The sequence below is a fragment of the Rissa tridactyla genome, chromosome 2 (genome assembly GCF_028500815.1).
Source record: "Rissa tridactyla isolate bRisTri1 chromosome 2, bRisTri1.patW.cur.20221130, whole genome shotgun sequence".
Lineage (NCBI taxonomy): Eukaryota > Metazoa > Chordata > Aves > Charadriiformes > Laridae > Rissa > Rissa tridactyla.
The window spans coordinates 160,510,037-160,537,977 of record NC_071467.1 but is presented as its reverse complement, the minus strand read 5'-3'; the positions used below and the strand labels follow the sequence as shown (position 1 = coordinate 160,537,977).

General features: G+C 42.8%; 1 protein-coding gene across 6 annotated transcripts in view; it reads right to left on the bottom strand.

Annotated features, from left to right (window-relative positions):
* The window catches only part of PRKAG2 (protein kinase AMP-activated non-catalytic subunit gamma 2), a 251,980-nt gene that overhangs the window by 154,733 nt on the left and 69,306 nt on the right, over positions 1 to 27,941 (bottom strand). For 4 of the 6 annotated variants that reach the window (XM_054193035.1, XM_054193037.1, XM_054193038.1 and 1 more), the window contains one exon: positions 7,165 to 7,236. In XM_054193035.1, the coding sequence (XP_054049010.1) occupies positions 7,165 to 7,236 (72 nt within the window). Of the gene's footprint in view, positions 1 to 7,164; positions 7,237 to 21,224; positions 21,282 to 21,391; positions 22,367 to 27,941 lie in introns of those variants that run through there. The other 2 variants (XM_054193046.1, XM_054193040.1) reach the window with 2 other exon arrangements.

The window sequence follows — 27,941 nt, the reverse complement described above, 5'->3', positions numbered from 1 at the left end:
GCAGAACTGTGAGTCGGTGCCAAATGCAGTCATAACAAACCCTCTACTTTTCACCCTATTCCTTTGTTCACACACCAAAGAACCAAACTAATCCTGTAACCACCACGTCACATCTAGAAGCCATGTACAGCTGATTACCTACAGCTATTCTCAAAATCTAATCAAAGTGAAAGACTTCCCAAAAATAAAGTCTGTGTTATTTGCTCCTAGGTATAACCGATCACAATTTGGCCAAACTGAGATAGGCTATTTGTTTGCAAAATGTGTTTTAAGTGATTCACGTCATTCTGCATTGGAGAGTTTCCTGGTCACAATTTACCCCTCTCTTCCCCCTCACTTTTGCATGAACTACAAATTATATCAGTAATAAGTCTGTATTTCTTTCAAGTCACTGATAAAGTATGATATAGTACAGTAACAGAATGTTTTGTCTGCCTAGAAACAAAACTTTCCACTGATGAGTCTCAATTTATTTTATCAGACAGGTTTCTACTCATTTAATAGGCTCCATGTTTATTCACTATCACTCCAGTTTCTTAAATCAAAATGTCTTGTGCTACTTTTTTATATACATGACATCAACACTGTGACATTTTCCAATCAAATTTATAATTCACTTAAACCCCCACGTTTGTTCAATAAAAACTGTTTATCATTATTTCCAATCCAAATGAGTCTATTATAATAGCATCATTAACTATCCAATATCAGATACTTCATTGTTTTGCCCAGGACTAATGTTAGACTGACAAACCTGTAAATTATCCTAATTGCAAACATTGCAAATATTAACACAGTAATTGCCTTTTTTGCAGTCTTCTGGAACTTCATCTCTGCTCCAAGATTTATTCAAAATCAGCACCAGTCAGAGGATGCTGTGCCAATTCATTCAAGGGTGTTTTATCAGAGTTGCTTGGATTTAATTTTAAAATGCCTAGCTTTAGCATCTTCTGCTTTAAATACACTTCACTCATTAATATGACAGTCACTATTATCACCTAGGATAAACATCTCACCAGCTTTTTCCCCACGTAGAGAAAAGAACATTTAAAGCACATTTCTTTTCCAATCTTTCTGTTAAATTTTTATGACAATTCTATTATTTCCATAAAGGAATGGATCGATTCACACCACACACAAGTGGAGTGCTGTAATTGATGGCTACCAGCTTTTCAGAAGAGATAGGCAAGGGAAGAGAGGTGGTGGGGTGGCCCTCTATGTTAGGGGCGGTTTTGAATGTCTAGAACTCAACAGTGTGAATGACATTGTTGAGTGTGTATGGATAAAAATTAAGGGGAAGGCCAACAAGGCAGATATCGTGATGGGAGTTTGTTATAGACCCCCTAATCAGGATGTAGAAACCGATGAAGTATTCTATAAGCGGCTGGCAGAGGTCTCGCGATCATCTGCCCTTGTTCTTGTGGGGGATTTCAACTTCCCAGATGTCCGCTGGGAATACTACACAGCAGAGAGGGAACAGTCCCGGAGGTTCCTGGAGTGTGTGGAAGACAACTTCCTAACACAGCTGGTGAAGGAACCTACTAGGGGAAGTGCCCTACTGGACCTACTGTTTGTTAACAGAGAAGGTCTTGTGGGGGATGTAAAGGTTGGAGGTCGTCTTGGGCAGAGTGACCATGAAATGATAGAGTTTTCAATTCTTGGTGAAGCGAGGCGGGGAGCCAGCAAAACTGCCACTTTGGATTTCCGAAGGGCAGACCTTAACCTGTTTAGGAGCATGGTTGAGAGTGTCCCTTGGGAGGCAGTTTTGAAGAGCGAAGGTGCCCAGGAAGGCTGGTCATACTTCAAGCAGGTGCTCTTAGAAGCCCAGGAGAAGGCCATCCCCATGTCCCGAAAGACGAGCCGACGGGGAAGAAGGCCAGCCTGGCTAAATAGAGAGCTTTGGCTGGACCTCAGAAAAAAAAGGAAGGCTTACATTCTCTGGAAAAGGGGCTTAGCAACTTATGAGGATTATCAAGATATAACAAAGCTATGCAGGGGGAAGATTAGAAGGGCCAAAGCCCAATCAGGACTCAGCTTGGCCACTGCAGTTAAAGACAACAAGAAGAGATTCTTCCAGTATATCAACAGGAAAAGGAAAACTAGGGAAAATATAGGTCCACTGATGAATGAGACGGGTGCCCTAGTGGTGGAAGACACAGAGAAGGCAGAGTTACTGAATGCCTTCTTTTCTTCGGTCTTCACTGATAAAGCCGTCCCTCACGAATCCCATACCCTGGAGGCAAGGGGGAAGGTTGGGAGAGAGGAAGACTTTCCCTTAGTTGAGGAGGACCGGGTCAGAGACCACTTGGCCAAGCTGGACATTCATAAATCCATGGGCCCTGACGGGATGCACCCGCGAGTGCTGAGAGAGCTGGCAGATGTTATCACTAGACCACTCTCCATCGTCTTTGCAAGGTCATGGGGAACAGGAGAGGTGCCTGAGGACTGGAGGAAGGCTGACATCACTCCAATCTTCAAAAAAGGCAAGAAGGAGGACCAGGGAACTACAGGCCGGTTAGTCTCACCTCTGTCCCTGGGAAGGTAATGGAGCGACTCATTCTGGATGTCGTCTCCAAACACATAGAGGAACAGGAAGTTATTGGAAGTGGTCAGCATGGATTTACCAAGGGCAAATCATGCCTGACCAATCTGATAGCTTTCTATGATGTTATAACGGGTTGGCTGGATGAGGGGAGAGCCGTAGATGTCATCTACCTTGACTTTAGCAAGGCTTTTGACACTGTCTCCCATAACATCCTCATTAGGAAGCTGAGGAAGTGTGGGCTAGACGAGGTGACAGTGAGGTGGATCGAGAGCTGGCTGAGTGACAGAACTCAGAGGGTTGTGATCAGCGGCACAGAGTCCAGTTAGAGGCCTGTAACCAGTGGTGTCCCCTAGGGGTCAATACTTGGTCCAATTTTGTTCAGTATATTCATTAATGACCTGGATGATGGGACGGAGTGTATCCTCAGCAAGTTTGCTGATGATACCAAGCTGGGAGGGGTGGCTGACACTCCAGAGGACCGTGCTGCCATCCAGCGTGACCTGGACAGGCTGGAGAGCTGGGCAGAGAAGAACCTAATGAGGTTCAACAAAAGCAAGTGTAGGGTCCTGCACCTGGGAAGGAAGAATGCCAAACACCAGTATAGGTTAGGGGCGGACATGCTGGAGAAGGACTTGGGGGTCCTGGTAGACAGCAAATTATCCATGAGCCAGCAGTGTGCCCTTGTCACCAAGAAGGCCAATGGCATCCTGGGCTGCATAGGGAAGATTGTGGCCAGTAGGTCGAGGGAGGTCATTCTCCCCCTCTACTCTGCACTGGTGAGGCCACAACTGGAGTACTGTGTCCAGTTTTGGGCTCCCCAGTTCAAGAGGGACAGGGAACTACTGGAGCGAGTCCAGCGAAGGGCAACCAAGATGATTATGGGACTGGAGCACCTCCCTTATGAGGAAAGGCTGAAAGAGCTGGGACTCTTTAGCCTGGAGAAGAGAAGGTTGAGGGGGGACCTGATTAATGTTTACAAGTACCTAAAGGGTGGATTTAAGGAGGACGGAGCCAGGCTCTTTTCAATGGTTCCCAGTAACAGGACAAGGGGCAATGGGCACAAGCTAGAACATAGGAAGTTCCGTTCAAATACACGGAAAAACTTCTTTACAGTGAGGGTGACAGAGCACTGGAACAGGCTGCCCAGGGAGGCTGTGGAGTCCCCTTCTCTGGAGATTTTCAAGACCCGCCTGGATGCAGCCCTGAGGGATGTGCTTTAGGCAATCCTGCTCTAGCAGGGGAGTTGGACTAGATGATCTCTAGAGGTCCCTTCCAACTCTGAAGATTCCATGATTCTGTGATTCCGTGATTCCGTGATATTATTCTTCAAACTTCTCTTCTTCCTCCTCTTCCCTCCATCTATAATTTGGTAGCTGCCTCCCTATAGACAATTTTCTTCCCGTGGCATTTTCTTCTCTCTGATCATTCACAATCCTGGGCTTTCAGCTGAAAGCAATGGCTATCTGTTTCCTATAGTTTCCACGCCTTATCCTTTAACCTACATTTTAGATGAAGGATCTATAAGCATTCAAGGTGCTAAGACCTCTAAAATTGATAGAGACACTTGGGTGCAGAGAGGCACTCATCCCTGACCGCTGCCCTGCCACACCATACCAGAATTATTTTCTGAATGATGCTCCACATCATTCATGATTTTCCAGGCCTCTAAATTGCCCCTCTTCCACTGGCTTTTCCCAGACTGAGAAGTCCAGTAAATCTCACTGCTTCTCAGCTCCCAGTTATCTGTGTCTATATTGCTGTATTTAATGGTCCTCTAAGGCCTCTCTGCAAGAAGGGCTCAAGCCATTTCTGGAGAGTCCTAGCTTTGAGCATGGGGTGACCAGCAATACTAATTGTTTTAGACAAAGCTACCAGTACAAGTATTAAGGCACTTTGTCAGGCAACAAGAAGGGACGGAATACCTGCCACAGGCACAAGAGCTACCTTTCTCCATCGCATCACACCAAAAACTCCTACACAAGTCTTCAGAATATTATATTCTCCATCTCCAGGAGAGGAAGGTGAAAACTATCCCTATCCCCTTCCTGCCATCGGTCATAGAGGAAAGAATACCTCATTTATAACAGTAGGCATGTTAATGAGAAGTGATTAAGGCTAAACTTCAGGAAATGTGTGTCACATTCTCAGCACTGCCAAAAAATTCCTATGTGAACTTTAACAAATAATTCTGCACTTGAGTTTCCTAGCTGTGGAATGAGGATTGTTGTCACAGGATAATGACTGAGAGACACTTGCATGGTAAAGTGCTGAGGATCTCTGTGAAAAATGTTAATTCCATTTCTGAAAGCATTTCACAAAGAACAGGAAAATTAAATTAATGGCAGATTGGAACAACAGGTTGTGAAATACTCTTTTCTACCTCGATCTCTAGCCCAGGCGACAGAAGAGTTAAGTGCAGGAAGAGACATCTCTGATGAATTGCCAGTCTCCAACATGACGGGTGAATGGAAAAGCCATCCTACTGATGAAATACTGACTTTTAATATACAAAAGTTACACATCATACTACCATTTTGAACTTGAACAAAGTAAAAAACCCATCTCACTTGAAAGTGAACAGCAGCTTGGGAACTTCTTTATGTAGCACCAGCAGGGACTGGCAAATGTTAGAATTAAATAAAATACTGCAGTCTGATGCTACCCATCGTTCAGTAGCAGCAAAGATCACACCCTTCACATTGAGGAAAACAATATTTAGGCTGAGATGTGTGGCAATGGATTTTCCTAGTCCATCTCTTTCTTACTAGAGGTTGGCCACTTCTGGTTGGTTTCCTACCACTTTGTTGCACATGTTGAACAGAGCTCCAAGTATGATGTTAGAAAAAAATCTGGCTCTTATACACTCAATCAAAGAGGTCAGTTAAAAAAGCAATTTCAGACATTAAGTCCCAGTTGCATGGTTATTCCAAATTTAATTGGACTTCCACTTTGACCCAAGTCTGGGGAAAAAAACCCCCAGCATTTACTGAAGCTGTAAAAAGGGGCAACTACTGAAATGTTCTTGCAGTTGTCCCTAAGACAAGCACTCATCAAAAGAGAGTCCCAAGACCAGTAAGAGGAAAAACAAGGGCCTCATAAATGGTAAAGTGGAAGTCATTAAATGATATCATGTAATACTACACACGAGCAAGATTAGCTTCGGTATATTTTTTTCTTCAGGACAGATTCATGCAGCTTTCTCACCTTTCTTTGAGGAAACGAGGTGATAAATGGAAAAATCAAGTTTTGGCTAGAAACCTCTGCCTTCATGCAGCATGACAACCCTTTTCAAAAACATCACATTGTTCACTTTATTCAAACCCACCAAACAAGCACCTTTTGGTAACACTGTATATTTTAGCTTCCCTGGCATCTACAAGAGTTCCTCTGCGTCAGTGACTCCTACGTCAGTCTTAAAAGGTCCAATGCAGAAAGGAACAAGGCCAACGTTATAAACATATTCGGTTGCTGAAGGACTGCAGAATTTTTTTAAACAACTGTCCCTTCCTGCGAGGTGCAAAGGACTAGAAACTCGTGCTGTCAACAGAGCTAAATTATTATTGTTCTAGATGCAGATTAGCTTCGCTAAGGAGATATTTATTGCTTCACCTGCCTTGAACTATAACTGCAGACTCTTTGACAAATGGTCTGTAGCAGGTTTAATCTTCACAGAGGTACATAGCCTTGTAAATACTGTGACAAGTCAAACTGGTCCGCTGTGTAGCTGTAGATCAGCTTTTGGGGTTATCTACTGTTCGGAGGAGTATCTATAACTCTTTTCACCAAGCCCGTAACTTGGCTGGTAGGAGGATTACATTTAGCAGACCAGCTTGTACTTCAACGCTTTGTGAAAATGATGAGGCCAGGACCTGAAGACAGCAGAACCCACCCACAATTTTTATTGCTTTGAAGATTGTGTAGGCACTGTACAACTATCCCTAATGTCATCCATTGAATATGCCCACCTGATCATTTTGAAGCAAGAAAACTCTGTGAATATATTAGTATAATTTAACAGCAGGCCATTGGAAAAACAAATCGCAGCAATGCCTCCAGAAGGATAACCTTGAGTTCATCCCACATGAGCATCCTCCAAGGAAGAACCTTTCCACCTTGTCTAAAGGAAGACCCTATCGCTATGGCTTCAGCAAATGAAGGCAGTGCACTTTTCCAGTGCCAAGGACAGATAGATCAATGACACTGAACAGTTAAAACGTCCATAGCCAGAGGGCAACCATCAGGAGGGAATTCCAGGAAAACATACCAACAGCCACAGATGCCTGTTTGGGCACTGTATTTCTGTAGGAACACCACAAATTTTCTTAGCTAACTATATTCCTGAAAATAAAGTTATGCAATGTCACTTCGTTGAATTACAACATCTGCAGTATTTATAGCAATACCACCAAAGGTCAGCATCATTTACAGGTTATACCACATAAGCATCGTCATGGTACGGTCTGCAAAAGTTTTATATTTGCCCTAGTGGATCACCCTCAACAGGCTAATGGTACACCAGGAAAGACTAAAACCTCAGGCTTTTTTAAACCTAATAAATTGTGTTTACCACCGAGGAACTCAGCCACCACAGCGAAGTTGAAGCTTTGGAAATATCCTACCTTGCGAGCAGCATTTTTGTCTGTGCTCTCCACATCACCGTCCAAGAAGGGCATGGCAAATGAGCTGAGATCCTGCCAGGACAGAGAAGAAAAATTGATGTCCTATATTAATATCTTCTTCCTTCCACCAGAGCATCCCATGATTGTAGCCCATGATTTTATTTCCGAAGTGCCCACTGCTTTACCCATAGCGATTGCTGGTAAGCAGTAACACAGGCTCTGATCGCTCTCCTTAGCTACGAAACCAATGGCAGAGGTACCAAGTGAATAGGGAGCCCTTAGCAGCGCTTACACTACCTCACCATGAAAAAGCACCTGCAGACACAAAGTCAGAAGTCCTGTGCTAAAACTTTCAAGGGGAGGTACTCAAATCCCACAGAAAAAATTGTAGGAAATTACACTTTAAATATAGCCACTTGCTCAGCAAATGGTCTACCTTGTCTTTAGCGAGGTGTATAATCTTGGTTAAAAGAGTATTTATGGCAATAAACAAACCCTGAATGAAAATATGTCGATGTTCTGAAAAATATGTAATATATATAACAAAGAGGGAGAAAACTGTGACACGGTGCTCAGGGAGGAAATAACCAATTCGCTTGCACAGATTGGAGAGGAGCACCCAATTCTGTGTGACTAAAGACAATAAAGCCATAAGAAAAGCACACATGCTCATCTTTAACTAATAAAAACAAACTGCAATTATATTCTACCTCCTGCCGTCTGTTCTGTTTATGCTACTTCGTGTTCCAGCCACAGGGGTTTTAGAGCTCCTTTCTACATGCATAAGGAAATTATGTTAGTGTCAAGTTTAGCATCTGTTTGATCAGAAAAGTAGATAATGAGTAATTCTATGACCAAAAGCAAGGAGTTGCCTAATGCCGTGTGGTGAAGAACTGAGGCTTGGATCCCAAACCTTGATCTAAATGTCAGGAATACCTCCCCAGTGCAGAATCTCCCAGATGCAAGGCATCACCTTTTCCATGTAATGATTCAGTGCTTCTCTACCACCACATCTGCATCCCATTTAAAATAGTTCAAAACATAAATAAATAGCAATTTCACATAAACTTAATTTGAGATTAAATAGAGCTTAATTAAAAATTAGCACCATCCGGGAAGTCTGCAAGGTTTGCTTGCCTTCAGAATTCAGAGCAGCCACAGGTCTAATCACATCACATTGTGTAATCATACTAAATCCAAAATATGCTCAAAAATGTGTATAACTCAGGCATAATCCTTACAAGTGTTTGAAAATATTCTGGTTACATAACGAACAACAAAAATAAGGAACAAAATATTGAATTACTGGAACTGAAGCACATGGGAGTAATTCATGCCAAGTTGGAAAGGGAAAAAAAAAAGCATCAGCAGCCAGGCTTGGCCAAGCTGGCCCCAAATCATTAGGCCACAAACCAAAGTATTCATGACCCATTAGTATGCTCCCAGCTCTATCTATGCACATTCAATGGGAACTACCTACAAAGGCCCAAATGACAAAGCACCAACCCAGCTATACAATGTCACCCTCTTCGCTATGCCTTGACGGCTCTGTTTCATATCGCCTTCGTTTGTAAACGAAAATGTAAGCAAACATCTCAAAACGAAAAGAAGAGGCAATTTGTTTGGTTTAGATTTCGACTGTTAGCAAGATTGGACGGAGGCTGAACCAGGCACTGCAGGACCTTAAAGAAAAGCTTCTGTGTTAATTTGCTTATTCTTATAAATATTTAAGTTCAAAATGACTTACACACTCCATATAACAATTATTCATCCATAAGTGGCATTTATAAACACTGTAAATAAATAGATTATCATTATTATTGTTACTCCTACTTCATATGTTACTGCAGGACTTAAGTGAAGAATCTCTGTGAAGAAGTTTAAAAGCCTAATGGAAAGTTACACAAAAACATATCCCCTTGTGTTTACTTTAAATTAGCCAAAGGATTTACCGATATTTTCCTCTACCCATCTACCCTCCCAGAGGCTGGGATCTGATGTGTGCTAAGTTATTTTCCATGGAATAAATCAAGGAAATAACCTCTTCTGAGCTCCACATATTAGCGTCCCTATATTACTGCTTGTTGTAATCCACAGGGAGAAAACCTGCTGTTTAAGAAAGCTGGAGACTGGATGGAAGAAACTGGGTTTAAGGGGACCCATACCTAGTAATCAGATTAAAAAAAAACGGTTCAGAAAATCTGGAACAGCTGAGAATGAAACCATAACTTCTTTTTTTGATCAGAAACCTTCAAAAAGAGGAGTGGGTAGGTAGGTAAAGCTATTTTTCTAGGAGCTAAATTTCGGTTCCCAGTCACAATGCCAAGCTTAAAAACATGTATGTATTAAATTCTAAAGTCTAAAAGTATCATGAAACCTAGCTGATGACTCTATTCTATGTAACTTTGAGATATGGTGGTACGCTAACTTCATCTAATGTGCAGAAGAGGAGATCTCTACTTGTAAGCAGAAATAACTGGAGCTATACCTCTCTGGACAGCATGAGACCTTTCTTTGTTAATACAGTGCTGGAGAGCATTTCAAACAGGTAATAATTGTGCTTGTAGTTCTGTGACAAAGCCTGTAATTGCAGCTGCTACCTAACAATTTTTTCATCTTTCACTTCTTCACAGGATTCCGTATGTGAAGGCATCCATTTACAGAAGGAAAAAATACATATATCAAATGCCAGGCCGCAAATACTTCCCTCTCAATTCCAACCTGTTGGTTAAACAAGGAAATATTAGATGCTTATTTTCTCTTTGCGTGTATCTCTCTAGAATACAGACTAGATAGCTATTTATTTCTTGTGTTCCTCTTCCAGAAGCACGTGTTGATGCAGTTGATGATACAGTAACTCTTTAAAAAAAACAAAACAAAACAAAACAAAACAGCTCCAAAAGTGTTGCAAAACAGCACACTACTCTTGACAGGCCAACATTGCAACCCTAGCCCTTATCACATACCTGACTGCTCTGATCTTATGCCAACAGATACACATTGAAGGCTCGCCCTGCCGTTAACCTGGGATTGAAACCATTCTTAAGACAGTTTTCTTGCTCTACAGCTCTGCTTTACTGTGCTTGGAATAAGTGCCCTGGAAAATCACGTGGTTCTGGAGAGACGGAGAGACGATTAAAAAACTTCTGTCAAAGGCATTCAGTAACATCTCGGTACGAGCAAGAGTCCTTCTCATTTGAGACTGCAGAGCCCTGGCTAAAGAATGAACGGCATCACTCCCTGTATCCACCCGTCCTGCATTACATCCTCGGACAGACAACTTCTGTGAATACCCCAGTCTATGACCATCGCTGTAAGGAAGAAAGGCCACCAGAAACTGCAGCTCCTAGTGCTGCTAACCTGGAATAACAGTATGCAAAGTCTGTTTTGTAAAATTTTGTTAGCTTCCCTGCTGTGCTCCTGTTCCTCAGTCAGTGTTTCACATCACCCAGTGCCATCTGACAGCCAGACATCACTCCTGTCATCCCCAATTAGAAAAAATGACCTCTTGAGCAGTTTAGATTTACTTTACAGCCACAAAGCTGCTTCAGATTTATTTTGATTTCAATCCACTTTTATTTACAAGAGGTTGTCATGGCAGCTCCTGTTATATTCACTGAAGAATACGGCCCCAGGGATACCAAAGCCTTTTCCGGAGGACAGCAGAGCTGTGACACAGCAGAGCCACAGCTCGGTGCTCCTGCTACCAGCCAGGCTCCCTCCTGGGGAGGGCAATCTCCCACAACAGTGACTCAACAGGCAGTTTTCCACGACTTTTCTTCTTGATAGCACAGGGGGTTAATAGATCTAAAAAAGCAACTAAGTCGACTTTATTGTTTTTAACAGGCTTGTCAACAGTGCTTTTTGGCTTTTGCAGGGTGTAAGTCAGGAGGATTCTGTCTGCAAGCACGCCTGCCTTCTCTACCACTTCCTTCCCTATTTCCTCCAGAGGGAAAACAGATACCTGGAAGGTTACAGATTCTTCACGCTAATTTCTCCTCCAAAGGTGAGACTAACTCTAAGGTGATTCTTGTCTGGGTTACCCCTACATCTAGAGGGTGATCCTTCCTAATGCCAGCTCTTTCTTCTTTGACAGTCCTTATACCAGAATACTTGGGATTATGTGAAAAGAAGGAAGAATAAAATTCTTGTTCTTTGATATTTTGGGAAAACAAAGAACCAATTCTCAGAACTGTTTTGGAGAATAGGAAAGAAAACCACATTTTAGGATATATTGGCTGGCATAGCATAGCCAAATAGCAACAGGAGTGAGATATGGTTAGCCAAGCCATTTTTCACCTTTTCAAGCCAGTTTCACTGTTCCTTTCCTTACTGGGGAGGATTTCTGCCAAAAAGACTTGCCCAGACACGCTGGTCTGGATGCTGCTGTAGTTGGAGACCTTGGTGTCAGAAGAGGGTTTCCAGCAATTCTGCTGTGGAGGCTGCAAGCTTAAATAATAGAGCACTAAAGCCTTGAATCCAGTAAACAACACAAAATAAAAAGGATTCTTTTTTTATTATTGTTTTGTTCAAGGCTACTTTGGCAGCCAGGCTGATAAAGCTTCTCTGCAATGGCTGAAGCCAAGGAGCCAACAAGGCACGCTGGGGCATGCTGCGACTGACAGGTCAGAGACCAATTTCCAAGGTATTTTGGATGGAAGTAGGACCTTTTTATGGCCCCGCTCAACACTGGTCCAAAACTTCAGGGCTGGGTATCAAAAGAATGTTTCACAAAATGCTCCCTGCTGCCATGCTTTGCAACTGTCCCTTCAAATGCAAGACATGGCCATGAACAACATGGCTGGGTGAAGTCCTGTGCCCATGGTGGTGTGTCAATGACCCATGAACATGGTCACAGGATCACAGGATCACAGAATCACAGAATGGTAGGGGTTGGAAGGGACCTTTGGAGATCATCTAGTCCAACCCCCATGCCAAAGCAGGTTCACCTAGAGCAGTCTGAACAGTAATGCGTGCAGGTGGGTTTTGAATATCTCCAGAGAAGGAGACTCCACAACCTTTCTGGGAAGCCTGTTTCAGTGCTCTGGCACCCTCAAAGTAAAGAAGTGTTTCGTTATGTTCAGACAGAATTTCCCGTGTTCCATTTCGTGTCTGTTGCCACTTGTCCTGTCACTGGGCACCACTGAAGAGAGTCTGGCCCCATCTTCTTGACACCCACCCTTTAGATACTGATAAGCATTGATGAGATCCCATCTCAGTCTTCTCTTCCCCAGGCTAAACAGACCCAAGTCTCTCAGCCTTTCCCCATCAGAGAGGCGCTCCAGTCCCCTGATCATCTTCATAGTCGCCACCGGACTCTCTCCAGCAGTTCCCTGTCTGCCTTGAACTAGGGAACCCAGAATTTGACACAGTACTCCAGATGTGGCCAACTCTTTGGCAGCGTTTCCAAGGTGACTCAGGTCACAGTGACTTCATGGCAGCCCCATGGCCCACCTCTGCTGAAAGGCTGCGTTCCTCAGCTATAAGCAACTTCAGAGTCCTAGCGTAGGTAGCATCATGCAGGCCTGACTACTGATGGTGTCACCTATGAGACAGTATTTTTCTGTTTCACTAAGTTCTATATATGTGCTAGGATTGCACCAAATTTAAGGATGTGAAATGCCTGCCAGACATTACAGTTTCTTTTTACAACATAACTCAAGCAAGAGGTGACACTTTACTAAGACAGCTTTTCAATATGGGGAGACAGCTCCTTTAATAAAATAAACAAAGAAAACAAGATACAGAGAAACTAAGCCGGGTGCTGACAAGAGCCCTGAGCTCACAAAAAATTGCTAAAAGCTGCACTCCTCAGCATCACACCTTAACAGGGCTCTCGGGGTCTCCTCCTCCACTAACGTTACTGAGCTATGAGCACTTCAACTATCCTACCAAGAACAAAGAAAGACAGGATTTTTATTAACGTTAGCTGTGAACGGTTTCTTTCAGCTCAGTCTGCACACCAGCAGATTTTTTTTAGATCAGCCTTGGATTTGTACCTATTACAAGCCTATGTAAAACTCTGAATAGCAAATATGCTACATATGCTAATAGCCTGCAAGGAGAATCCAAAGTCTGAACTCTGTGGAATAGAGGGCATAGCTCAGTAGCTCTGATTGAACAGAAAAATTCCTTTTTTTTGAGAACAATCCTATCTAGAAGTCTTTGAGGATTTATATCAAATCACTCCGTTATTGCACAAGGAAAGATTCGAAACTGACATACACAGGAATTTCTGTCCTTTTGGTTTTGTTGTTTTGATATATTAGTGGTAGTATAGTATCATAAGACTTGCTACATCGCTTTATTCCTTTAGGAGTAGGTTGCTCATTGCTTTGCTTTCCTCCCTCCCCCATGCCATCTAGACTGCAGCATGTGTTTTGGAGGCAGATATATAAGTCGTACCGAGAGACTGAGGATGCGGGTGACTAAGTCTCAGTATGACTCAATGGGAGTGGGCAGTAACAGATGTACAAAGCTGGTTAGATTTGTGCGAGCCAGCTTTGTACTGCACAAGGCTATTCCAATTTATTTGTTTGCTATTACTTTTAAGGCTATTCATATTGAAAAAGAACAATTGAGTGGGTCTGGAGAGTTTGAGATGGTAGAAATTAGATACAGAGGCTTTATTTTGTCTGCGGCATGAAGATGCCAGAGGCAGCGTGGTCCAGGAGTCAGCCCGGTGACCGTGCAGGACCAGCTGTGTGCACTTTGATGTCAAGGTGGATACAGCATCAGATTTGAAATAACAGGGTAAATCACCTAAATGACATGCCTGGAAGAAATGGGAAATATTTAGTCCCAAGAGGCACAATCTAAAAAGTTAGGGGGTTATGGCTGTCTGAAATCTAACCCAGATCTTGGTATGTGAAAATCACCATCCTTCTGGTGATTATTCAATGACCTTTATCCAAAAAATTGCATGCAAAAACTTTGCATAAGAAAATCATCCCTCATGTAATTTCAAGGCATTTCTTTCAGCTGCAACAACAAACAGGCAACGTACAGAAGAGCTACTGAAGTCACTTCTCCCCTGGTCTTACCCATGTGTCACCTGGTTTGGTTTGCCACCACTTGGTCAGAAAGAACTACTAAAGCTGAGTATTTCAAGGGGACGGGGATAAAGACAGCCATAAAACCAATAAGGCCTTGATATTTCCCTAAAAACGGCTCTCTTCCAAGCTGTTCTTCCCGAGTTATCCTGATCATGGGATACTGTCAGCCTTCAGCACACCCTTCTTCATTTCTAAACCTCTTGACTGATCCTGACAGCCATTAATCTCCAGCAGCGTACAGGGAATTCACCTTTTTTCTTCTGAGGCTGTAGACACGGTTCATCAACAAAAACTGCCAAGAGACTGTGGATTGTTTTTTTGTTTTGTTCTCAATTTCAGACTTAAACCACTAGAACACATTCCTATGCTGTTCATGGAAAAAAAAAATAAATGCCATTTTCTTTCAAGTCTTGTGCTCTCCTGCCAGGAAACACCACCATATCTTCTTGGTGATTCAGCCTTTGCAGATGAGCTGAGCACAGAGAGCCTGGGGTGGGATGCAATCAGTTCTGCCCGGAGTCCCAGAATATTTACAACGTGCAGAGAGCTCAGGGGTGTACAGAAATGCTGTGATGAAGGTAACTGCTCTCCACTCAGCAGTAAATCCCAGAACATCTTTAGGGGCTCTCTGACGAAGCCGGAATACGATCCCCATGCACATGACAGCCTGGTTTGTCAGCTCCTTCACACCACGAACCACACAGCACAGTGACTGGCAGCATGTTTATTACAACGGCAGATGGACAACCTAGCAAAAGTGTAAATAACAAAATGTCATTGGAAAAAAAAAAAAGAGGGAGAAAGTGAGAGAACAGCAGAGAAAGCAAGTCAGGGAGGAAAAGAAAATTCTCAATACTCCCTGTGACACCACAATCCACACACAAACTCATCATTAAGTGCTATTCCTGGGTGCTCAGCTGGAGACAACCTTTCTCTGATGAGACATTTCCTTAAAGAAGCACCCGAAGTTAAGAGACACAAGGTGAAAGCAGAAGATAACACACCTCAGGCCTGGGAAATGTGGTCAGATGAGTGATGAGGGAATTAAGAAACAACCAAGAGACATGACTACAGGGAGGGACTACAGGAGGCTGGAAAAGTAACCCTTCAGATGGCACATACTCAGTGCCAACAGAATTGCTTTCCAATAGTTACACGGTTGTCTTACATAAACGAGACATAGGATCCCAATGTATTTGCAGAGAAAAGCACGCATTTGGTATAAAGCATAACTTCAGCCACAGTGAAATAGCAGAACCGCAGGAAACAAAAGATCATTTTGCCATAATGTAATGAAAACACTTGAGAGACTGCAGCATGGGGGCAATCCGAAGGGGATTCAAAGCAAGGATCATCGTGAGGCTTTCTAAATCATCTCCGCACTTCAGCTACTTTAAAAGTCACCGTGCTTTGCATTTTTTATGTTTTTCCCCACTCTCTATAGGCCAAATGTCTTCGGAAACCATTTCCTCAAGGAAGAGTAAAACAAAACAAAATCAGAACTGAAAACGTCCAGCTGATGTCCTCGTCTGAGAAGGACTTGCAGGGTTTTCTCTAGCATGTATAAGACTAAAAAAGGTGACATTCACACCAGGCAGAAAATCTCAAAAAGTTCAAATACTTGAACTGCCACTATTTTTTCCAGTTCACTGCTTTTAGGAAGACAGCTGCCTGTTGCCACTTCTTTACATTCTCGTCAGTTAATAACCGCGAATAATCTTAACAATTAGAAGCAAGCTTATAGCTGGAAAGCCAGGCAAGTGAGGGACTTGCTCTGATCAAGTAGTCTCTCAACTGAAAAAGAAAGAAAAAAAAAAAGTAGAAGCAAAGAGGAAATTAGGCAAGGAAAGGAAGAAGAGGATGGCTCTGTGCTTGGTGTGCTGAAGACCTGAATGGGGAGGTCAAAGGGGACAACACATGGAGCCCAGACGTGGGAAGATTCCCTTCTTGATGCTTTACTGCTGCATTTTCCTACGTCATTCTGCAGCTGCAGAGAACAATTTCATGTCTACAAAATTTAGTCACTTTGCTATAGCTTTTCTTACAGTTTTAGCACCACATGTAAAAAGAGACCAATATGTACAACATGCTTTATTTCATAGGCTAAACTACTTTTTTTCTTTTCCCAAATGAATGGATGACTTCATTCTCCACCCTCTGAACTCCTTATTTAAAGGTGCATTTTGCTGAAGCTGGCAACATAAAAAGCCCTCAAGGACAGAAGAAAGCTCAGTTTCTCAGAGATAAACCACTATCACATTCATAGTACAGCACTCTGCCCTAAATCCAGTTTGTATGTCCTTCAGGTTCCACCCTTGGCTTTGAGCTCAGAGATGCTGAAATTTGGTACCATTATTATTTTTTCCAGTTAGCAATGCCATGTAATACTAATAAATTAGAATCATAGAGTCATAGAATAGTTCGGGTTGGAAGGGACCTTAAAGATCATCTAGTTCCAACCCCCCTGCCATAGGCAGGGACACCTCCCACAAGACCAGGTTGCTCAAAGCCCCATCCAGCCTGGCCTTGAACACCTCCAGGGATGGGGCATCCACAGCTTCTCTGGGCAACCTGTGCCAGTGCCTCACCTCCCTCACAGTAAAGAATTTCTTCCTGATATCCGATCTAAATCTCCCCTCTTTCAGTTTAAGACCATTACCCCTTGTCATATCATTACACTCCCTGATAAAGAGTCCCTCCCCATCTTTCCTGTAGGCCCCCTTTAGGTACTGGAAGGGGCTATAAGGTTTCTCCAGAGCCTTCTCTTCTCCAGGCTGAACATGTAATTACATTACATCTTTCACCCTGTGGGAACCCAAACTGCTTTACAAACTGCATATCCAGTCCAGAATAGCTTCACGGATGGACTTAAGTGATGCGACTTTCACTGCCTCCTCTGGCTTTCTGGTTTACCTCTGGGAAGGCATCAAGGCATGTGTCACCTAACTTCAGCCATCCAAAACACTATTCGTCTGCCTCACACTTTTTGTCCATCCTAGAGAGCTGGAAAAAGCCAGCATCTCCAATGGCACCACGTTCCTCTCCCCCTGGTATGGGAGAGGCTAGACAATTTGCTTAAACTTTGCATGATCCAACACAGGATAAACGAACCCTGCCTCTTACCTCTCCCACTTTACTGCCTCTAAAGGGAATAAAATCACATATTTTCCCTTTTCTCCCCTCTATTTAGAAAGCAAGCTGTCCAGACAAGGGATTGCATCTTACTAAGGGCATGTCTACACAGCAATGGTGAGTGTGGTTTACACCAGCTCGCTTTCACCCAGCTCCGCACAGCACTGATAAAAGTGTAGCCATGACAACACCCGGGTTAGCGTAGGCTGCAAAATCCCCGCGGGAGGCTGAGTAAATACTCCGGCAATTTAGCTCACTTCAAGCTCCTTGATCCTGCTGTTGTACGGCTCTCAGGACTCAGCTGGGCTAATTTAAGCCCAGCTTCAATCACGTCTTTACTTGCAGTCTAGACACACTATAAGCATCCATACAAAGGGTAGCACAATGAGGTCCTAATCTCTGTTGGCATTTCTAAGTGTTACTAAAATGTACGTTTTCTTTACAGGGCTTGGGCTGCTATGTAGAAAACACTGTTAACTCTTTGACAGGGTGAGTGCCCATGGGAGTGAGAACGAAAGAGCCACTGTGTCCAATTGAAACAACTAGAATTTAAATTTTAAGAAAACAGGCCAACTATACAACCTCTGAGAAAAGCATGTTTGTTAAAAGAATTGGAATGATCTAAGGGAAAAGTCCAAGGGATAATTTATCTCGCACTTCCAGGCCTCCTCACACCAAGCCCTGACCACTCGTTAAGGCTCTCTCATGGGATGTGTTTCAAAAAGCACCACAGCTCTGCTTGGAAAAGGTTTTTAGAAGACACCAATGACCATCTCTGGAAGAAAGATGGATAAAATATTTACCCACCTGGAAAATCTTGTGAACAATGAGACAAACGGAAGAGCACAACAAAGGATTACTCACTCTTACTTGAAATAGCCATCACTGAAAATAAGTTTTCGCAGTGAGTCCAGTTTGGAAATAATCCTCATATGGAAAGGGAAGGACAGAAATAACACACACTGAGTTTTTTCTCTAATTACTGTACATGCAACGCTAAAATTTTAAGGCAGATATTTCCCCAAATAAACTGCAGGCTTCTTTCAAGGGCTACGGCTTTCATTGGTATCGACTATTTTTTTTCCCAGTAATTGTTCCTACTTCAGATACAGTGCAGGGGAAAAAACCCTTCCAAATGAGCCATATTAATTTCTGTCTCCTTCTGATTTTAACCATCTTATTCTTCATGTGCCCATGTAAGCATCATGATTACATAGGACCTATCCGAATAGACTGTGGAGAAAAGACAAGCAAACACGCTTACATTTAGGTAAATCCAATTGAAAACTTAAGCTTGACATCTACATACGCGTGACGCCAAAAGTCACTTTTGCCCTATGCAACGGTTCTGAAACCAGCAGACACTGGTGAACCGAAACAGGCAAATCCGCATTTGATTTGGCTGGCACTTTGTGCATCAAAATGTGTCAAGAAGGATTTGATCCTGCTCAGAGAGTGTGGGAAACATTTCCAAATTAGCAGGACACCCTGGACACAGTGACAGATGGGCAGAGTACAAGCCTGGCGCGGGAGAGGCCATTTTATAACTGGCTGTTGCTCCAAGCCATGTGGCAGACAGTCCAAACCCATTTGTCACCAAAAAAATAAAGCTCACACTGGAATCACCAAACCAAGGCACAGGGAGAGCCTCTGCCTGCGGTTCACCCCAGTACGGACACCCGCCCTGCCAAGGAGCATCACCAAAAACCTCCTACAAAAGAAACAAGCACACAAGCAGGAAACAAAGCTAAGCAAAAGACAACCAAGCCTTTTTTTTTTTTTTTTTCCTCAGGGTGAATTAAATCCACAAGCAGGAAATCTTGATTCAGAATAACATTTTTAAAGTGTTGCTTTGCTTTCTCTTTTTGTTTTCACAGAAAAATACTGATTTTTCCTCACTGCCAAAAATTAAGTTCATGCAAGTAATATGTCCCTAAAAAATGTTGGGTTTTTTTCATCATGAATGTTAATTTCTACCTATATGTATTAAATAGCTGTACAACTATTGGTATGCATTTAAATTGAAGTTTTATTCATATGTATTTTGAGCTCTATTAGGAATAGATATTGGACTTAGAACTGCAATCAGGCACTAAAGGTCATTAAATAACCTATTAGAAAACTGTCTTTTACATCAGAGCAAGAGGATAAGTTTATCAAAACATATCCATTTTATCAGTTGTAAAAGCAAAAGCATTTTAGCACCTACAGTGAGAAAGAGACTGTCACTGGTGACTATGTCCTCCCACATGTGACATGCTAGAGCTTATCTCACAGGGCATAATTTTTTTTATTAAGAAATTATATATAATTTAATATATATAATTATATCTATAATTATATATAAAACATGCTCTCATATAGGACAATATATATGCCAGAAGTTTAAATAAACATATACCGTGTGTATACAGACATGATAAAAAGCTCTCAGTCTTTTAACTGTCATTTCTTTTAAATTTGAGATGATTACGTATTTCTTGGCTCTGAATCAGTTCATCACTGGACTTATTTGAGTGGCCAAACATGCTGAAATGACACAGGGATTTTCTGCTCCGGGTGGAAAACCAGTGGCTGTTTGCTGCCTGAAGCAAACTCTGGCTACAGGTGATTTCCACCAACTCTGTGGTTTGCCTTTAAAGGTACAATATTTCTTCTAATTCTCCTAATTTCTTCTTCATGACTGTAAGACATCCTAGCACAGATTGAAGAGGTGGGGTCTGAGGGGGTTTTTTTTGGTGTTTATTTCAAACTGTGGCATTTTTAAAAATAAATATATTTTTATTCCACTACCAGTAATAAAAATGAACTAAATTGAAGCGCAAGAGAGTCCTCTTTTGCTGGGTTTCCCCCTTTGGATTGAGGGTTGGCCCCATGTCAGCAGGATCCTTTCATCCTGCAGCCCGACGTTCCCTCTTCTGACAGATGCTCCTGCCCCTCAGACTCCCAGTTTCAGCAACCTGAGGTTTCTCTCACCTCCCGGGGCTGCTGGAAGTCAGCGCAGTCTCTGCTTTCCAGCCTTTGCTGGACTCCCGATTCCTCAGCCCGTATGGGGGATGTAGCTGAGAGAGAAATCTCTTCCCCAAAGGCAGACGCCCCAATCTCTCCTGTGGCCTGTACCAGCAGCTAAAACACACTGATCAACAAGCAAAACACACAAGATGCTGGCAAAATACCCTGCATCTTATACTAGAATAAATTTCATTTGCTATTCACCAAACCCCTCCCATCACCCCACTAAAGGAGCACCTTTAAGCCCTTCTGGCTTCAGGTCTGATCCCAGGAAAGAGTCAGCCTCGTCATTATTGGACATTCATTATCTCACAGGTCCATTAATTGCAGCACAAACTACGCGTGCTCAGCATTAAGTCTGGTAGCAGAAAGGAAAAAATGCAAAAAGAATGCATGAAGCCTGAAATATGCCTCTTTATCCTGACAAATCTCGTCAAATATCAAATTAAAATCAATAAGCGAAGAGGAGTTCCCAAAAACCTGCGGTTTGGGGGTTGCAATGACTAGCCATGGCAATTAGTTGCCCAGCAGTTCAGGCTGCTCTGAGATAAGCAGTATGAGAAACCAGGCATTGCAGGATGCAAAGAGCAGATGGTTTTAGGCAGAAATTAATAAACACCCCCCAAAAAGATAATCTCTCTTTCCAAAACACTAAGGAAAAGTTATGCAAGGGAAAAAAAAACCCTCCAAGCTACATTCTTTAACTAGATAAAGAACATTTTGTTCAGCCTTGGAGTATCTATTGTAATTAAATGCTCTAAAAACAGGACAACAGCCCTGTGCCAGCCATGCATACAAAAGAGAGAAAACACGATGAAAAAAACCAACACCAAAATTTCTTCCAACACACGCATTTCTTACACAGCCTGAAGAATGCCTGCCTCTCGGCAGAGTCCTGCAGTGCACTCGGGTGTCCACCTAAATGAATGCAAAACCTATTCCCCCTGCTAAGATAAATGAATTTAAAAAAAAGAAAAAGAATCAAATCCAAAGAAACCCACAGACAATCAAGCCCCGTTCTGACTTACAGCTCTGAAAAATCCTGCAGTCTGGCTGGAAACGTCCATTGAAGAACTGCATTCAAAGCTTTTCCCTAAAGGCAAGCGCATTTAAACATCTTGGGCTCTGCTACTGAAGCCGATGCTGCAACAGATGGGGACCAGGGCTGGGTGTGTTCCTCCTTCCCATCGCGGCGCTGCGAGAGGATGGCAGGAGCGGTAGGTAACGCGGGAGAAGGCAGGCGATGATGGTTTTCTCCCTCGCTGCAGGCTCCCTGCCAAAACTGCTTTAGGCATCGCAAGATTCGATTACGCGACTGCAGCAACCTGCCACATTAACTCTGACGGGGGCCGGCGACATGCACGGATGGTACAAGCAGGTAATTAAGCGCCGTCTTGGGTGCATTAGCTAAATGTCACGGGTACACTGGGGAAGTTTGAGAGTTCGAATAACCACAGATGTTTTTAATGTGATCAGAAGGAAAAAAAGATCCTGTTTTCAATAGCAGAAGTTTCAGATCACTGAGGCTGCGTCTGCATCAGTGTCGAATACTTGGGGGAAGGCAGCACAGAGCAGCGGATGCATTTTCAACTGCTGGAGTATCTGCTGCACCATAACAGCCCTGTTCCCCGCTTCACCACAAGTTCACTTTCTAGCTGTACAAAGTCACATTATTTCTCCAGGCTTAACTTCTCCCTCTTGACTTAAGAGGAAGACTTAATTGACTTTGTAATTTATTATAAAGACCTCACTGGGAAAAAACAGTGTCCAAGCACAAAGTATAACATCACAATTAAAAATAAAGATAATAGAGATTTTGAAAGGGTATAATGTGAACAAGTGTCAGCAGAGCAATGCAAACTCTCCTGGTAGGAGCTGAGGAATGGCGAGGATCTGAGTTTTCTTCTTCATCCAGAATTATTTAAAAAAATCCCTGTTTATAACCACATTCAGCTTTGATTATTCCACCAAACAAATCTCACCGTGTCCTTTGCTGGCAAAGAAATAACTCACCAGACCATGGGGCCATATCCTTGGCCAAGATGCTATCAAAGGCTACCACAGATGAAGTCACCTCTGGTAGAACAAAGCTAACATGAAGCCAGACAGATCACCTCTGCAGCTTCCAGTATTTTAAACAAAAGGCATCAAAATACTCATGCGATGAACTGACACCTCTCTGGAGAAACAGGTGGCCGCATCCCAAGCCATGAAGCATTGCCAGCCCTTTCTTGGCCATTTCGAAATAACATTTGTGATGATGTATTGAAATACTCTTTAACATGGAGGGTTTGCTTTAATTAATGGCTACCGGTCAGTAAATCATTACAGTGAGGTGGGCTTGACTTACACATCACTCTCAATCTATTTATCCTATTCATTGCAGGACCCTGCGCTCTTTGCAACTGGGTACAACCAACACTGCCCTTAATTCTGTCTAAATAAAATGATAAATATCACTGAAGCCAGGCAGTATGTTCTTTTTCAGCAGCAACAGGGGTGAGGTTCAGCTGATGCCCCTCCTGTGCCAGGCTGAGAGCATGTCCTGGGAAACGGCCGCTGCCGTCCATTCCCTGGCCGTGCTAAGTGCATCTGATAAAACAAGTCCCTTTGGAGCAAAAAAGCTGGAAAAAGTACATACTGTTCACTGACAAATGGCAGCTATTACTTGAACCATTTTAAGACAAGCTCAGTGGCAGCCCTTTTTAACACAAAAATGAACAAATATTTAGAAGTTTTTTCCCCAGCTAAATGAGTATTTTATGCATGCAGAATATACAAATAGTTTAGGAAAACAAATAAGCTTCCTCTTAAATTCTGTTTCAAGGGTACCAGAGAAACCAGTCAACCAGCTGGAGCAAGCAAAACATATTTGTATCTCTCTTCCTTGAGCTGTAGGACAAAGGTAGGCATCTGTGGCTGACCTAGAGAGGTCAAAAGGGAAGACTGGATTCATCTTGGAATAAAAGAGGTTCTCCTACAAGCCAGACTGCAAAGCAAGGTTCAGCTCAAATGCTTCCCCTACAGCTAACTTAAAAGGATTATTCTGATTAGAGATCAGATCAAATAAAAGGGGTATTAACAGCCAGGAAAATGTCCCGTATGCCTGAATCATCCCTTTCAAATCACTCAATGGGCTCAGTTTGATGCAGCCAATGTCAAGAATCACACAGATCTATTAAGGTGTGGTTTTTTTTAATTAATCTTCAAAACTGGTTCTCATCTCAAAGTCTCATTTGGCACAAATTCTACCTCGAAAACATGCCTTTTCCTCCCCCACCTTTGGATAAGGAGTACGAATCAGGAGAAACAGATTGCACAACTACATCTCAGATAAGCAGAACAGTTAATGGTTTAGATACTGTTTCATAAATATTTGCTGAACTAGTTCTTGGATTCTGTCCAGTTTCTGACATCCATGAAAAACATTGAATAATTTGCCATTTTCTTTCACCCTTCTGGGATGAAAAATAGGCAGGGAGGTTTTATTGTTATAATTTCGTACCATAATTTAATGACTACTCGCATTTATGTTGATGCATCCTGCCAAAGAAGCCCAAGCTATTCTCAGATCTACAGGCCTGAGGTGTCCAAATCACATTGATGTAAATATTTATGTATTCCTTATTAATTAATTAAAAACTCTCTTATGACAGAAATATTCCCAGACCAAATACTTGTGCTCAGATGTGGCTGGCTAGGCAACTAGTGAAGATCTGAGAAAAACCAAACTGATTTCTGAATAAATACCTTGTTTCAAATTGGGATTTCAAGTGCACGTTCTCTATCAGAGATGCTGAGGCTCAGGACTGGAATGCAGCAGCCTCGGTGACAAAAAGCAGCAGTGAGTTACTGTACATCATCTTGCACAAGATGGTGTGACATGTGAAATCACCCAAAGAAAGTTATTAAATTATATTTTCAACTGTCCCTTATTGACAAGTTCTAGGAGTCCGTATGAAAAATGATCCAGAATTCTAGCAGTTTCCTTATATATTAAGGACAATTTATAAGCCTCCAGGAAACGCTTTATATAATCAACTTTCCATGCAAATAGCTTTTTCAGATTTCTTATCTTTTTTTTTTCTTCAAATTCTTAAGTCTTTGCATTTCAAGCTTAGCAGTCATTATTCATTTTATAAATACATGTCGTTAAAAAAGATTTAATTTTGGGGCACTTCTAGGTCATTCACATACTTGGACTGAGCGTATGATTTTCACAATTTCAGTAACACTGAGGGAGAAAAATCACCAAAACCCACTTGTGCCTTTGATAGTGAATCAAACACTCACTTATGGTCCAAAGACCAAACTATGAGGAAGGCACATTCATAACTATCACATCTTCGACCGTGGAAAGCTACAAAAGTACTTGCCCAACTGAAACAGTCAGTGTTGTACCAGCTGTCTCTTGTTTTTCCATTTGAAGAGTTTAACAATTCTGGTTTGCAAAAATTCAGAGCCAGACCCTCAAACAGCTTCAGATTTGGTTGCACAAAATTCCTGCACAACTCCCTCGAGCTGTTCCAAAACACCAACTCTATTTCATCTTTTTGGTCCAAGAACAAGCCTAAAGTATCATAAATCTCAAACTGGTAGTACAGCAACCTTCCACAATTTTCCAGAGGAGACTAAAAATGCCTGGCTATGGGTTGGTGTTATTTATATTCTATAATTTTCCACAAAGATCTGGTGGTTGTGTAAGTACTACATAAAATTAGATGAGTTCACGGGGTCTGTTTCCATTATAATTTCCTCCTCCTTACTAAGCAAGCAGTGGCATGAAATCAATGGAGCTACTCTCTGTGAAGATACCACTTAGAAACATGGCAGCATATAGTGATTACTGAAGCACCTGGTGAGCCAGAGCTTTGCATGGCCGGGCAGAGATTTTGTTCAGTACATAAATGAGAAAGATTTTTCATATTTTGATGAGGAACGCAGTCGTCATGTTCACAGTTGCCCTATCCCTGGCCCTCTACTGAGCACAGGGAGCAGCAACCAAAAGCGATGCACAATACAGATGTGCACCACAGCAGCCTGCAGCCAAGAAGCCAATGCACTTGGGGGATGCACAGGTGAGAGAAGTGACTCCTTGAAGGGCAGGAAAAGCAACAGCAGTAGCTGGAAGACCAGCAGAACCCAATGGAAAGATGAAATGGGGAGGAAAAATTCCTGAACTGAACCATAAACTATACCAGCTCTTAGTAGGACGCACAAAGGAGTCTCTCGAGTTCATTTTTGGCAAAGAACAGCTGTGATCTGCAAGGGTTGGAAAAGGAAATACAAGAAAAAAAAGCATTAAGACCCAAGAATAAGAGGTAGGGATGAATCATAGAATCGCCTAGGTTGGAAGTGACCTTTCAGACCATCTAGTCCAACCATCATCGTAACACTGACAAAAAACATCACTAAACCATATCTCTAAGCACTATGTCTACCCGTCTTTTAAATACCTCCAGGGATGGTGACTCAGCCACTTGGATCACACTGCACCAGAGGTGCCTTGGCCACCCGGGTACCAAAAGCAGGATAGCTGCATGATCGAATTAATACGTCTAGTGCTTCAGCAGGACTAAAGCAGAGGGGTGGGTTTTTTCTCTGTGTTTACATATATACCCAAATGCAAATGATATTGAAATGATTAGGTGTTCATACAATAACAGTATTGGAGGCTGCACAATAGCAGCCTTGTGCCCTGCTCCACACTGGCCTTTCCCACCTTGTCCCCCTGTCAAGAGCTATGCAGATGGAGGGATGCAGCCTCTCTCTTGTATCATGGCAAGGAGGAGGAGCCTGGAGACACTTCTGGAGAGGTGCCAGCGCAGAGCTGTGCTGTGTCTGGGGTCAGCGAAGGTCTCTGAGCGACGGGGGAGAATTATGAGGGTTGGGCTAGGACATGGTGTTCAATAACTCACGGAGCAAAGGACTGACACTTTGGACTGTAATCTCCATGATGGGGGTGAAGTCCCTCAGAGATGTCCTGATCTCAGGGGATGAATAAATCAGAGAGCAAAATTAATGTCAGTGACTCGGTGGTCCCTCATTCAGCCTTGCCTGAGGCATTCAGAGGGGCTGCAACATTGGTATCAGCGATGCTCCGGGAAGTTTTGCATCAGAATTGCGCAAAACTCAGGGGTAGCGATCTCAGTATGACCTGATTTACACCCTGTAGGCCAGCGCAGAGAGCCCAGCACTTTCCTTCTCTAACAAAGGCACTGAATTTTAAAAGTCCTGAAAGACAGGAGACGGGTCTTACCCTGTTTCTAACGTACCCCTTAAGGGCTTGTCTGAGAAACACCCTTTGTGGAACAGAAATAGTCCCACAAAACAAGAGGAGGAGGATGATACTGCAGCATCCAGAAATGGGAGAAAATCACACAGGAGTAGGAACTGGTGGGTAGAGTATAAAAGCTCCAACTACAGGCTTCAGCATAAAATTCTTGTATATCTGTGTGTGTACCCAAGACTCTTTATTGGGATCTGTGAAGCCGTGTACTCTGCAATATGACCTCTCAGCTTCACTGGACTCAGAGTGGGACCTCTAAGGACCAGCACTTCCATGAGGACTCGGCAATGGCAGCATGGATGAATGGAGATGCCTTAGCTCTGCTGCTGCCTCCTTGATCCCTCTGCCTTCAGGCTGCTTCGTGCTCCCTCCCTCGGCAACGTGCACTGCTCTGGGGGGCTGCGGCAGCAACAGGGATGGGGGAAGCAGTGCCAAAAAAGCCAGGGAAATGGGGTGGAACAATGAGGCAGCCAGGAGAAAAAGGTGATGGCAATTAGCTCCACATAAAACCAGCCACACCTGAACTGTCTATAATACTTTAAGCCTGACTTAGAGTTTCTGGCTGAGTACATATAATGCTACAGCACATCTGCAGCTCTCCAGAGAGCACTAATTATTTACCCAAAAGAAAACATCCCACTACAATAACAGCACAAAAGCTATCCAGGAATTAAGATGCTCTTGCATGTTGCACAGCATGTTTTCTTTTTCTTTGAACCTCATGACTATTTGTCACCCATCTTAGGATTCAGTCATGCTGGACGTTGAGTTATTTCATCTCAGTTGTCCCCATGACTCCAGGGCACAGGTGAATTACCCACGTACTCACACTGTTGCGCAGCCTGGCTAGGGACGGCATGTTCTTCATGTTGGGTTTTCTAAGGCACTACGTGCACGTAGCAACTTTGCTGCATGCAGGTTTAAAGTATGCAATAAATAGTAACCATTAACTCTGAGTTGAAGCAAGAGCCCACCTAGAAAAGGATAAAGTGGCTGCCTACATACAGTAATGAGCAGTTAAAATGTTGTCAAAGGTTTAGAAGCTGAAGTATAAAGATCTCTGCTGGCTGCTGAAAAAAAATGGAGGTAACAGCACCCCACAGCATTTAAAGTAGGTCAGCATTGCCAGAAAATAAATACTTTTAAATAAATATATTGTGATGCAGAATGACACAGAGTCACAAATTCGCCATAAAGAATGTGGTAAATGTATTTGTCAGCTTACTGAAGTAAACCAGTTTATCTACTCTAGACTTGGAAAAGATAGGGGGCATAACCAGGCTCCTTAG